At 40.6% G+C, this 12,900-nt stretch overlaps 1 protein-coding gene across 8 annotated transcripts in view; it reads left to right on the top strand.

Moving 5' to 3' along the window:
* NEO1 (neogenin 1) overlaps positions 1 to 12,900 on the top strand; it is a 234,041-nt gene that overhangs the window by 203,451 nt on the left and 17,690 nt on the right. For 4 of the 8 annotated variants that reach the window (XM_032342518.1, XM_032342525.1, XM_032342521.1 and 1 more), the window contains 6 exons: positions 1,210 to 1,433; positions 1,516 to 1,654; positions 3,657 to 3,764; positions 5,509 to 5,703; positions 6,364 to 6,396; positions 9,493 to 9,561. In XM_032342518.1, coding sequence (XP_032198409.1) covers positions 1,210 to 1,433; positions 1,516 to 1,654; positions 3,657 to 3,764; positions 5,509 to 5,703; positions 6,364 to 6,396; positions 9,493 to 9,561 — 768 coding nt within the window. The remainder of the gene's footprint in view (positions 1 to 1,209; positions 1,434 to 1,515; positions 1,655 to 3,656; positions 3,765 to 5,508; positions 5,704 to 6,363; positions 6,397 to 9,492; positions 9,562 to 12,900) is intronic. The other 4 variants (XM_032342523.1, XM_032342519.1, XM_032342520.1 and 1 more) reach the window with 3 other exon arrangements.

Raw genomic sequence — 12,900 nt, 5'->3', positions numbered from 1 at the left:
TTGATCTTTGAACAAAGCCCTTGACTATAATGTTGGCTGTTCCTCAGTTACTTTTAGTGCTCATTGTGCAGGAAATACACAAATGGAGACTATTATGTTATTTTGGCACTTACTCATAAACAAGGTCCATGCCATTTCAGGTTTTGAGTTACAGGAAGGGCTACTCTGCATAATCATGTGGGAAACCCATTTTTAAACCTTAACTTCAAATCAGTATGTGCGTATGTAGAAAACCTAACCAAGAGCTGGTAAAGCCCAGGGGATCCTGCTGTGCTGCCCTGGGCTCATGGTCCTTGTGTGCACATTCTAGCCTCTGCTTTGACAGTGAGCTTAGAGAAGGTGTCACCTGCATATGGCACAGGACATACATGAGTGTAGATTTCCTTTCTATCAAATAAGTACTCTGATTTTTAGCATTCATAAAGGCTGTCACTTGGACCCATGTTATGTCATTTTCTATAACTGATTGGGATTCATTAGGTGGGTTATTCTCTGATTCTAGGAGAAAGCATAACAGATATTCCTTCATGGCATCAGCCTACCTTTTCCTCAGGAAGTGCAATGCCCTTGAGTTCTTTTTGCTTTATTTGGATGTGAGCCATTTTGTTGTACTGCTTCTAGACCCAGGACATCAGCAAATCTGAACTGGACCCTGTGTGGGTATCAGATAACCCTAAAACCAAGGCCAGGCTAAGTTGCCATTGGCTGACATTCAGGACTCAGGCTTACATGTCCATTGACCTGCATTGGTAAGCCGTGTCCCCAGAATTCAGTCACATTCACTGAATTATCAAAATAGATCATGAGCTTTTTGTTGCTTGTTCTGAAATTACACGCTTGATTTTAAAAATAGTTTGTATCTTCTCACAATCCTTTTTGGAAAAGAGAGAATTTTCAAATAGTGTAAGGAAAATTCAAGTATGAATATGTTAATATAATCACTGGATTATCAAATGTTAATATACCTACAGAATACAGTAGAGAATATTGTTAATTATTTCCCTAGACATTTTTTAAAAATTTTTCCTGAAAGAACACACGTGGAAATACTCTTTTTATTGAATGGTGGTTATCTATTAACTCCAGATTCTCTTTCTCTTTCTCCATTTCTCACCTTTCATTCCATTATATTACCCTGCATTTTCCTTTTCTTTTATTTTTGTTTATGTTAAAAATGCCACTTCCCTTTTTTAATTACTTTTTACCCAGACACTTCTGAAGTTGATTTATTTGTTATTAATGCTCCATACACTCCAGTGCCAGATCCCACTCCCATGATGCCCCCTGTGGGAGTTCAGGCTTCCATTCTGAGTCATGACACCATAAGGATCACATGGGCGGACAACTCACTGCCCAAACACCAGAAGATCACAGATTCCCGGTACTACACAGTCCGATGGAAAACCAACATCCCAGCGAACACCAAGTACAAGGTACCGGCACATTTGCTCTGGGTGGGAAAAGCTAACTCTTGATATTTCCTAATTCTAAAGTTCTTGATTCCTCTACTTCCAGAATGCAAATGCAACCACTTTAAGTTACTTGGTGACTGGTTTAAAAGCAAATACACTGTATGAATTCTCTGTGATGGTGACCAAAGGTCGAAGATCAAGCACATGGAGTATGACAGCCCATGGGACCACCTTTGAGTATGGTATGTGTTATCTGAATCTTAATACATGGCATTTCTTTTCTTTGTAAGACGTGAAAGCCAGTGGAAGAAAGACTAGTGTTGGGCCACATTCCTAGTCATGAGACTTCTCATCACCTGCTTCTACTACCTGAGGAAAGAATCGAAGGTGTGAATTAAACCACTTACAGAACATAGTGAGCAGCACAGCTGGAGTTCCGTGTTTGCTTTTCCAGCTGATGAATTATGTTTTCTTCATGACTGAACAAGAACATTACCAAATAATGGGATGATCGAATACAAAGGATGCTAGATTTTAGAAATCAGGGGACTTGAGTTCAGTCCTAGGTCAACCAAGTACTGACTGCGTAAGTCATCCAGCCTGTTGTTTCTTCCACCTGTAAAAGAGGGGTGACAATAACATCTGCTTTTCCTACCCTATAGGCTTCTTGTAAGGTAAAATGAGCAGATGAAAAAGCAGCTGGCAGTAAGAAAGCACTGTGCAGATGTAAAGGATTAATGTCATTAATCCTGCTTTATTGCTAAATTGCGGTAGAAGAAACGTGAAGTGACCTGCTCTTGACCAGCTGCCAACACCAGGCTGGCTAGAGGCTCAGAACCTTACCAGAGAACCCCAAAGCTGCCCTAGCAGCTTTCTTATAAGTAGTATCTACTAAAATCCCATTGGGGCAGCCTAAGGGATTTTGTCTGTAAGTAAACATGAAAGATAAAAGACACGGAAGCAAATTAAGGGGAAAGCAGGCCATCCAAGTTTGTAGTTCTCTTTGCCTTTTGCTCTTTCGTAGGCCTGCCCTTCTCCCTCTTGTACTCTTTCTAGCATGGGCTTCTGTGTAACCATCAGGAGTCTCTGTCCCTTCCAGCCTCATGTGGCCTTTTTTTTTTTTTTTTTTTTCCGCCTATATATAAATAATGAAAAAGTGGAGCTATAAGACTTCTGGACTGGGCCTGACCCTAATGTCTTTGTGTCTCCTGCACAGTTGATGGACTTCCTACAGAGAAAAGGATTGCATCTGGAGAGCTTAGAAATAACAAAAAAAGTTTAAATAGACCTTGGGTTTTGAGTTTGCCTTCTTTGCTAGTTTTAAGAATATCTTTTTGCTTCATTCCAATCCGTTAGTTAATAAATAATGGTATGTATTCTCTCAGGATGTCTGCATTTCACCAGGCTTTCTTCCATTTTATGCTAGGAAAATTCCAGTATTTTAGGAAAAGTAAATTTGAGGATGTACTTAATTTACTCATTTCTCTACTAGTACATTAAAAGTTATCCTATATGGATATCCATAACATGGAAATACAAGAAATGCAGTGTTGTTTTTATTCTATTGGTGGTGTTTCCTAAGTAGCTTTACATTTCAGAGCAATAATCTCAATAGTTGAGATTGAGAGTGAAAACTTAAAAACAGCATTTTTTCACTCCACACCTAAGGTGAGTCTTTGAGGGAATAGGGGGTTTCACACATTATATTTTGTTTGGAGAGACAACTGTAAGTGAAAGAGAAAATTATTTTACACTAGAAAATATTCTAATAAAATAATCTAAATATGGGGAGGTGGGACAGAATGTCATCTTGAGCAAATTACGTAACGTTTTTCATTGTCAATGCCCTGATCTGTCAAACAGGGATAGTGGTAAATTGCCTTTCAAGTTGCCACAAATATTAAGTGAAATACTATTTATAAAATGCCTGGTATAATGTGGATACTTGGTAATTAACTACAAAGGTCTTTTGATATCCCTACGTAAGAATCCTATAAATTCTTGACCTCCAGCCCAAGGTGACAGTTCTATAGCCTCATAGTATGGTGTTTTTTTCTTTGGTTCTTTGCATATTCTTCTTTTTATTGGATCTATTTTATAGGAAGACTATGAGTTCTTTGAGCCAGGAGGCTTTAGCTTTTTTGCCTTACACCTCTTATTGCACCTTTTAAAAGGAAAGTGTTGTAGAAATGGTGAATGAAACTGGAATGGACAAGAATTATTGACAGTCTTGTTATTTTGTAGCTCCTACTTCTCCACCCAAGGATGTGACAGTTGTGAGTAAAGAGGGAAAACCCAGGACCATAATTGTAAATTGGCAACCTCCCTCAGAAGCCAATGGCAAAATTACAGGTAAGATGCCTTTGAGTGTGTATCTGTTCTCTGCTGGGCAGAAGCACTCCAGCCCAGGACTGTGTGGTTGGAAGAAGTGGGAGTCCAAACGTTGGCTTGACCATTTTATGAGACTCAGGAAGTCAGGGTGGTCCTTGCAAGTGGACCAAGGGGGTGTTTGCTCATAGTAATGTAAAAATGAATTGCCAGTTGATTGTTCCAACTCACTGTGTGAAAGTGTGATGGGTGATAGTACATTAGACAATCTTTGGCTACAGTGGAGCCTTACGGACATATTTATTTTCATCGGAAAAGCTGTTCTTCTCTGCCTCTGACTAGATGATTTTTAGAGTTAAAAATCAGAATGCCTGGGGCGCCTGGATGGCTCAGTGGGTTGAGCCTCTGCCTTTCGGCTCGGGTCATGGTCTCAGGGTCCTGGGATTGAGCCCCGCATCGGGCTCTCTGCTAGGCGGTGAGCCTGCTTCCCCCTCTCTCTGCCTGCCTCTCTGCCTACTTGTGATCTCTCTCTCTCTCTGTCAAATAAATAAATAAAATCTTTAAAAAAAAAAAAATCAGAATGCCTGATTCTACAGGGTAATACCCAGTAAATACAGATCCAGCTCTTGTAACCTGAAGCCCCCAAAAGCCCATTAGACTTTTAATTCCATTTTTCCCCCAGGCCTGCTACTTCAGCTTCCTGTGCTCTAACACTAGAGTTAGAAGTTTGAATCAGCCTAGGTCTTTGAAGGGACCTGGGATTTTTCCTTGGTCTTCCAGAGAACTTTCCACAGTAGAGGACACTATGCTTTCCTCAGCTTCATCAGGGAGGCAAGCCTGACTGGATTTAGCTGTCATTTATTCCCCTTGGAACCTCTGCTTTATGTTGCTACAGCTTCTTAGGATACATCCTAAGGAGCAGGCATTTGCTTTCTGAAGTTCCTTTGTATGAATAAGGGGGCTGAAAACATGAATAAGGAATGAATAAGGATGAATAAGGAAACTGAAAGCATTTCTTAATATTGTTCTGCTTAGACTTTCAGTTAGAATTCCTTCCCATAAGGTATCTATCTGTACCATTTTTTAGGTTTTTGATCTTACCTCTTCCATAAAAGAATGAAGCATGACTTGACCTGGATTACATTTTATTTTGTCTTTAAAAACCAGTGCATTTTTGCACTGTGTAGGTCAGGTAGGCATGTGGTTGTCTCTTCTTGCCTCCACCATAGAGAGTGACTGCCCCCTGGTGGGAGTCTCGGATCATGTTTCCCTGTGGCTTCACTCACTCCAAGTGTGGGAGAGCTTTAGTAAAAGGTACCGCCCACACCTCCCAGGTCTGCCAGAGTTTTTCTCCGGGGAAATCATACTGGTGAGGGCTAAAGCAGCACGCTGGGCCAGTGTTGGTTTTCAAAAGTGCATTATTTGAATCGTAGACCCTTGGTGGGTACATTTTTCAAACATTAAGACGTTGAAGTGAAGTGATTGTTTTCTTAGTTTCTGAGAGTTCTTAACCCTCTTTTATTATTGTAACTACTTTTATTGCTTTAACTGCTAATACAGATGTTAACTTACAGCCTGGCAGTGTTGAAATTATGGTTTTTCTCTATATGATGTTTAGAGTAGCATTTTGAATGCATTTTACTATTGGCCTTTAATCAGTAACTGGTTCTGTATTTGTATATGCTATAAGATATGTCTTTATTGACTTACTGATTCCAAAAGAAAAGGCAGGAATAAGATATCTTTTCTCATTTCCTCCTTTGGACAGGTTACATCATATATTATAGTACGGATGTGAATGCAGAGATACACGACTGGGTTATTGAGCCTGTTGTGGGAAACAGGCTGACTCACCAGATACAAGAGTTAACACTTGACACACCATATTACTTCAAAATCCAAGCTCGAAACTCAAAGGGCATGGGACCCATGTCTGAAGCTGTCCAGTTCAGAACACCTAAAGGTAAAGCTCCACTAAATAGTGTTTTATTCCGTGTCTCGTTAGTGGGGCCATGCTTGCACCTATCACTGTAGCATATAGAGACTATAGAGAATATAAGAAGCCCTGATGGTGAGCTTATGAACCAAAGTGTGAACATTTACCTCAAAATGATCCCTCACCCACCCATTGACCACAAGTCAGTGCTCCCTAGGTTACTGGGCTAACCGTGTCACATACAAGGCTGTTCAAGGCAGGTGAATGGCAGCGATCTCAGAGTTTTTAACCAGTCAGATCAGATGCAATGCTCTTGGTTCTCAGGTAGCGTAATAGCATATTATTGTGATGGATATTTCCCTTTCAACACATGCAGGCTCTTAACCTGAAAGTCTTACTTGTGGAGAGAAAGACACTAATGAGAGCTTTGAAGAAAACTCTAGATGAGACAGTGAAGATAAAGTACTAAACCAAGTGAGCCTAGGAATAAAGTTAGTTGGGGACTGAGTCTGTGGAAATGTGGAAATCATGTATGGATTTCTTTTCTGTTAGCACTGAAACTAAGACTCGATTTGTTTGGAAGTTTGTGGGGTTTTATTTTTTTTCCTTTAAAAGTTCTGCTTGTCCCACCTTCAAAGCTTGTGATCCTTGCTCTTGTTTTTTCTCCCCCTGTGCTTGGCCTGTTAGCGGACTCCTCTGATAAAATGCCTAATGATCAAGGTAAATCAGTAGATGGCCTCTCTCTCCTTTCCTCTCTTTTGTGACCTACTCTTACTAGCATTTTGTTGTTTTTGTTCCTTTTTTTTCCCCCCTGAAAATCAGTACTGTGTGTTAAAATCCACATTATTCATTGGCCAAAGTGGAGTTGAGTCCATGTTTGTGGCACTTGGGGTATCTGAAAAGCTGGGAATTGACTTAGGAACTAAATAGGGGGAAACTGAGGAGAGTAAATGGAGTTCTGCAGCTGTAGGAGATTGGCCTTAAGTTTGGGTCCCTTTGTCCTCTGTGCTATGATATTGAAATTCTGTAACCATGATAGGCATTTGGACCAGTATGACAGCAAACATACCAGTTTGTCATACTCGTAGCATCTAAGATTGCATTAGTATCTCTAGATGAAAAGTGGTAATCAAATTCCGCAAATACCCTATTTTCCTCCCCCACCCCGACCAAGAATCTACACATTTACCCTACTGAATTGTGTGATAATCTGTGACAGAATTAGTACTATTTATTCTGTTAAATAAGCTTAATTCAGAGCTCTTTTTCTGTTTCTTCCCTTAAATACATCTGCTCATTTTAAAAGAGATAGGAACAATTTAAAATGGAAAGTTAGAAAGTATAGGCCTGAGTGTCACCATTCTCGAAATTGTCTGTCAGCATAGTTTTTCCACTGTAATTGAGATGGTGAAGAGGTAACTGAACTGTGGTTTTCATCTCTGAGGAGTCAGCTAAAGTTGGTATCTGTTCTCTATACTGAGAGCAATGGAAGTAAAGTTGATGGTTGCTTTCAAGGTTTAAGAGTAGTTTTTAGAAATAAAAAGTCTTGGGGTGCCTGGCTGGCTCAGTTGGTGGACCATGTGATTCTTGATCTTGGGGTTGTAAATTTGAGTCCTACATTAAATGTAGAGATTACTTAATAAAATCTTTTATTAAAATATTTTTTAAAAAGAAGAAGAAGAAAGAAGTTGTCTTTGGATCTTGTTAATGGCAAGGAAGAGTCAGACTTGAGGCTGCCTGTTTCAGGGCTTTGGAAATATATTTGCACTCAATGAGTCTTTTGTTGTATGTTGGATGTGTGTATGCGTAAGGCACCCTAGTGATGGTGGACATTTTGACTCAAGTGTGAGAACAGGAAAGTAACTATACTGTGTGCACATGGAGTACAAATGTGCTCATTGTTCTCCCCCCACTCTTATCCCCACTGGATAAGCCAGAGTCTTGCTTGTGCCACTCCTCTGGCCTTTAAAATTCTTTACCCGTAGTTCTTTTTGGTGTTTGGTTAATCCTTGGAATTTCTATTCATAGGTTATATTTAAAAGAAAAAATACTGGGAAATAGGGGAATTAAACCAACCATTTTATTGGCAAAATATACTCTTTGGCAATTATTTACATAACATGATACTCTGGATAGTTGGGCTCATGTGTGGGCTCCCTGAAAAGTAAGCACACTTAAATCTGAAGAACCTCATGGGGGCTAAGCCATCTCCTCCAGCTAGACTTCATCCCAGTGAAAAGAGCAGCTGGACCCCTAACATACGGTGTGTACCATTTGGGAGCAGTCATGGCCACGGAAGTCAGGGGATGAAGGAACAAGTATGGACAACAGAAGAAGAATCAGGGACTGAGTTTAATATGCCCTTTTGGGTACGCAACAACTTCTGTTCCTTTGGGAGTTTTGAACTTCTGGAAACAGAAAACATTGTTTTCATCTCTGTATTTATTCTGTTAAGTGAACTATATACAGAAATGTTCAGATTTTAATTTTTCATTTAGTCAACTCTGATATGACATTAGCTGTAATGTTTTATAGAAACGCATCTAGTTTGTGTATTTCTAGTAAAGCTTTATTTGTAGAAATAATTATTTATAAGTGTTTTCTGAAGCTTCATGCTCTGTGCCTCTGCAAAGGGAAAGGTGATGTTCTTCCCTAAAACTTTATTATATATGTGATAATAGTAGCTAACATTTGTTGAACATTTGCTGTGTGTCAGGCAGTATTCAGAATATTTTATAGGAGTAAATTTCCATTTAATCTTCAACACAGTTTTGTGAAGTAGATACCATTATTATTGCTGTTCTGCGATGAAGAAACTGAGACTCAAGAATAATGAATAACTTGCCAGAAGTCCAGTACGTGGTAGACCAGTATTCAATGCAGGCAGTGTGCTCTGTTAACCATGAGCAGCTTTGACTTCACAGTTCTTTCACACCTTCTTCAGGAGGAATCCAAACGTTGGATTGACAAATGCCTTTGCTGTATTGGGAAAGGATTCCTTCTATTTGCTTTTCCCAAGCAACTTTTCCTATAAATGTGAAGCATAAAGTTCAGGACCAAGAATACAAATTACTAAAAAAAAAAAAAAAAAACCTGATCTTTGTGTTTTATGAAGTCTGTTTGTGAGGTGGTCCCAAGCCCAAGATCAGCAGCCTCACTCATTATATTTTATGACAGTGAATTAGGAGATGGTATCTTGGTGAGCAACAAGACGGAAGACTTTGTTTTTCCATCCTTGTGTATTTGGGTAACTGAGCAGGAACCAAGAACCGATTTGAACTTCCACATACCTTCCTGCTTCTGCTTAGGGTATCCTTATATTGGAAAAGGCAGCTTTATAATGTGGGGGGAAAATCCAAACACTACTGACACCTACTAGGAGATCAACATAGCCAAGTCCTTTGGAAAAGTCCACTTCCATAATGCAGAAGTCAGCCTAACTGGTCCCTTGATTCCTTTTCTGAGAGAAGCTACTTTTGCCATAAGTGCTCTGAGTGGTCTTGCAGGAACTGTTTCCTGGGCGAGAGAAATGTGTGTGCTCCCACCATGTGAATAGCAAGTGGCAGTCTGTTTCCACACTAGATACAGCCATGGCCCAAGGGATACAGCCTTTCAGATGCCTCATTGCATAGAAAGCTATACCTTAGTTTGCTTTGCACAGCCCATTTTGTGCCCTGTTGTTTATGTGCTACTTCATCTCCTCATGGACAGAGTAGACTGAAAATAATTTTTTTGTAGAAAACATTCACTAGCTGTGAAGTGGACTCATCCCACCAATGGCTTGGGTCATTACTGACATGATTTCTTCTCCTTCAGCCTCAGGGTCTGCAGGAAAAGGAAGCCGGCTGCCAGACCTAGGATCCGACTACAAACCTCCAATGAGCGGTAAAGCTTTTTTGCCCCTCTGTGGGCATGACATGGTTTTGCTTGAATTTCGAAATGTCTTTTGTAGTTTTCTCTGTGGTGGGTTATACCATGTTAACCTATTTTCTTTTATTAGGTAGAATTAACTTTAGGCATTTTTGGGCAAAAGTCTGCTAAACTACTGTAAACCCATTCATTATCCATAAATAAGATCGTTTCCCCCACATACCCAACTTAAAGTAAAATTAGTTCTAAACAAATGAGTCTTCCTTTGTGCCCACTGCCTGCCTCTAGAAAAGAATTAGAATCTTGTTCTCAAAAATAAGCCCTCTAATGGGATTATCTATCACCTAGAATAAGCCAAAGAAATGCTTCATGACTTTCTATCCACACTGCTTACCACAGTGTTTTAATTTGGGAATTCTAAAAAATTCTTCCCACTCTCCTAGCCAGCTTAAGAGCTGGTGCCTTCTAACTCCTTAAATGATGGCACCTACTTCTCTACAGAACTTCACTATTTATAAGTTACTTTCACACCCGAAATTATATTTGATCCTCATAACACTGTAAAGCACAGAGAACAGATATTCCCATTTTACACATTAAGAGACTCAGTGGAGGGGCGCCTGGGTGGCTCAGTGGGTTAAGCCTCTGCCTTTGGCTCCAGTCATGATCCCAGGGTCCTGGGATCGAGCCCCACATCGGGCTCTCTGCTCAATGGGGAGCCTGTTTCTCCCTCTCTCTCTGCCTGCCTCTCTGCCTACTTATGGTCTCTCTCTCTCTCTGCCTAGTAACTAAATAAAAATAAAAATCTTTAATAAAAAAAAAGAGAGACTCAGTGGAGAAGTAATGTGCCTGAACCCACCCACTAATTATGGAAGTCCTAGAACCAAAATCCAGGGCTTCCGACTCCTGATTGTGACGTTTCCACGGTCACACACAGCCTAGTAGGCCTGGGGTTCTGTACCAGATATGGGAATCTGAGTCCTAGGCTGAGTTCTAGAACTCTACACTATTCCTCCTAGGATGCATGTGTTGTATTTATGTGCAGTCCATGGTATAATATTCAAGGCTGTGAGGAAAGCAGCTGTTTCCTTGTTTTTCATTTATACATTCATTCATTCACCCATGTTTATGAAGGTTCAGGTTCAATGTAACAGGCTATGTATGGGAGCAAAAGCAGTGAGTAACAAAGCAACTAGAAAGGGAAAGCTTCATAGAAGAGGGGAAGTCTGACCCAGATATGAAAGGATGCGTGGAAGATGGCTAAATGTCACGGGGCGAGGGGTGTTGAGCATTTCAGGAAGCACCAACAGCATGTGCAAATGCATGGCAGCCAAAACCAGCCAGCTCTCTCCAGGGCAGGCTGGAGATTTTCACATTAGACGAGGTGGAGGTTAGAACCAACCTTCCAGAAGCTCAGGTACCATTGCTGCAAAATGTGGGCTTCACCCTGCTCATAGCATGTGTAAGACACCTTGTACTACGGGTGAGCTGTGATCTCCGTTCCTTGAGTACCGACTGTTACGACTCTGGTGAATGAAGAAAGATTTGGGGCTGAGATAATGAAGTCAGAGAGAGTGGTTAAGTAGCTATTGCAGTAGCCCATATGAGGCTTGAGAAATGGCCTGTCATAATGTCCCTGGCAGGACCTGCTCCCTCGGCAGCTCGCTCTCACCGTGTCTTAATGGGAGCTTTCAGTCCTCTCAGAAGCCAGAGGGCAGATACAGTTAAGTGGGAATTCATCTCTGGCAGGGGAGAGCTGCCGCCACCACCTCTGCAGGCCCCCGCGCCCCAGCTCCCCAGCTCTGAGTGCAGGGCCTTCCCCACCACACACCCTGCCCAATAACTCGGCACTGTTCTTAATAAAAGCTTTTCAGTTAAAGGCCCAGTATGGTCTAACTTTATTGGCCCCTAGTTCTGTAGTCTTTCCCAAATGTAAAAATGTTTTATTAAAGTTCAGTATGTACAATTTAAGTTGTCTATCTGCTTACTTTTTTTCTCAGAAATGAGGAATAAAAACAATTAAACCAAATGGAGAAGAAGAAGCTCTCAAGCCCTCCTAAATCGGCCCAGATTTTAGCACTGTGCTTAGATGTAGCCTATAAAAGCCATACGACCAGAAGCTGGGAGGTCAGCTAATGCAGTTATGGAAGGGGCTCCCACTCTAAGTACACCTTGAATTAGATAAAAAGTTTATAAACCAGGGTTGTATTTGGGAATCAGATTCCCAAGCCATAGCTTCATGTTAGGGATTTCTTCCCCAGTCTCCCAGACTTGTAGAAAGATTCTTCCTAAACATTTCTAGAAACTAATACTCATTACTTGGTAAGGCAGCTCTGACTGTTAAACAGGAGAGAGAATAGCTGGAAAGAAAGACATCAGCTGTCAATGGCAGCCAGAGCCGTGTGGTGGGATTTCCCATGTTTTATAAATGAGCATGTGTGACTTACAACGAGGTGGGAAGGGAAGAAATGTGTTTCAGAAAATAGAAGAACAAGAGTTCGAATACAGCTAGATTACAAGAGGCCTTGATACAAAACGGCCCTCATCCTGTAAGCAACGAGGAAATAAAACAGGAAGAAAAAGAAGAAAAGCTAAGTTTCCTCAGGGTCTTCAGTGATCTGGCCTCTGTCTTTTCGTGCTCACTCTCTTCCCTCTAACTTTGCTTCTCTCCCCTTGCTTGAGCAACACTGCCGCCTTTCTCTTCCCTTCCCTGCCAAGCTCATTCCTGCCTTAGGATCCTTCCGCTAGCTGTTCCGTCTCTCGTGAACATTCTTCCTCCAGATCTTCGCATGGTGGGATCTTTCTTGTCACTCTAATCTCAGCTCAAATGCCATTTCCTTAGAGAAGTTTTTTCCAACCACTCGGTCTAAAATGGCCACCCACTCTGTATCATATCCCGTCATTTTATTTTTTTCTTAGCAGTTATTACTAATAATTTCTTGTTTATTTTCTGCCTGTACCCCAGCAGTCATATCTTTGTTGTACACTCTTGCATCCTTAGTACCTAGAACAATGCCTGGCACATAGTAACTACTCAGTTAATATTTGTCAGACTAATGCATATGTACAGATCTACTCTTTCCTGAAACTGATTAAGAGAATTAACTTTGCAAAGACTATATTTATAAAAGCAGACTGTATTTTTCTTTTTCTTTTCCCAGACTGTATTTTTCAAGTAGTTTTTGTGATCTCAGACATCTGAATGTGGAGAAGAACTTAGCTTTCTCTGAATGTACATTTTTTAAATGCTTTTGAAAATCATGATCTAAATGATTTACAAATGATGCTTTATAAGACAAATTTATGCATAATATGACATAAGATACCAGGCGGGGGGCAGGCCCTTCATTTGTC

This window comes from Mustela erminea, chromosome 5, assembly GCF_009829155.1.
Source record: "Mustela erminea isolate mMusErm1 chromosome 5, mMusErm1.Pri, whole genome shotgun sequence".
Lineage (NCBI taxonomy): Eukaryota > Metazoa > Chordata > Mammalia > Carnivora > Mustelidae > Mustela > Mustela erminea.
The sequence above is the reverse complement of the archived record's forward strand: the minus strand, read 5'-3'. Positions and strand labels throughout refer to the sequence as shown.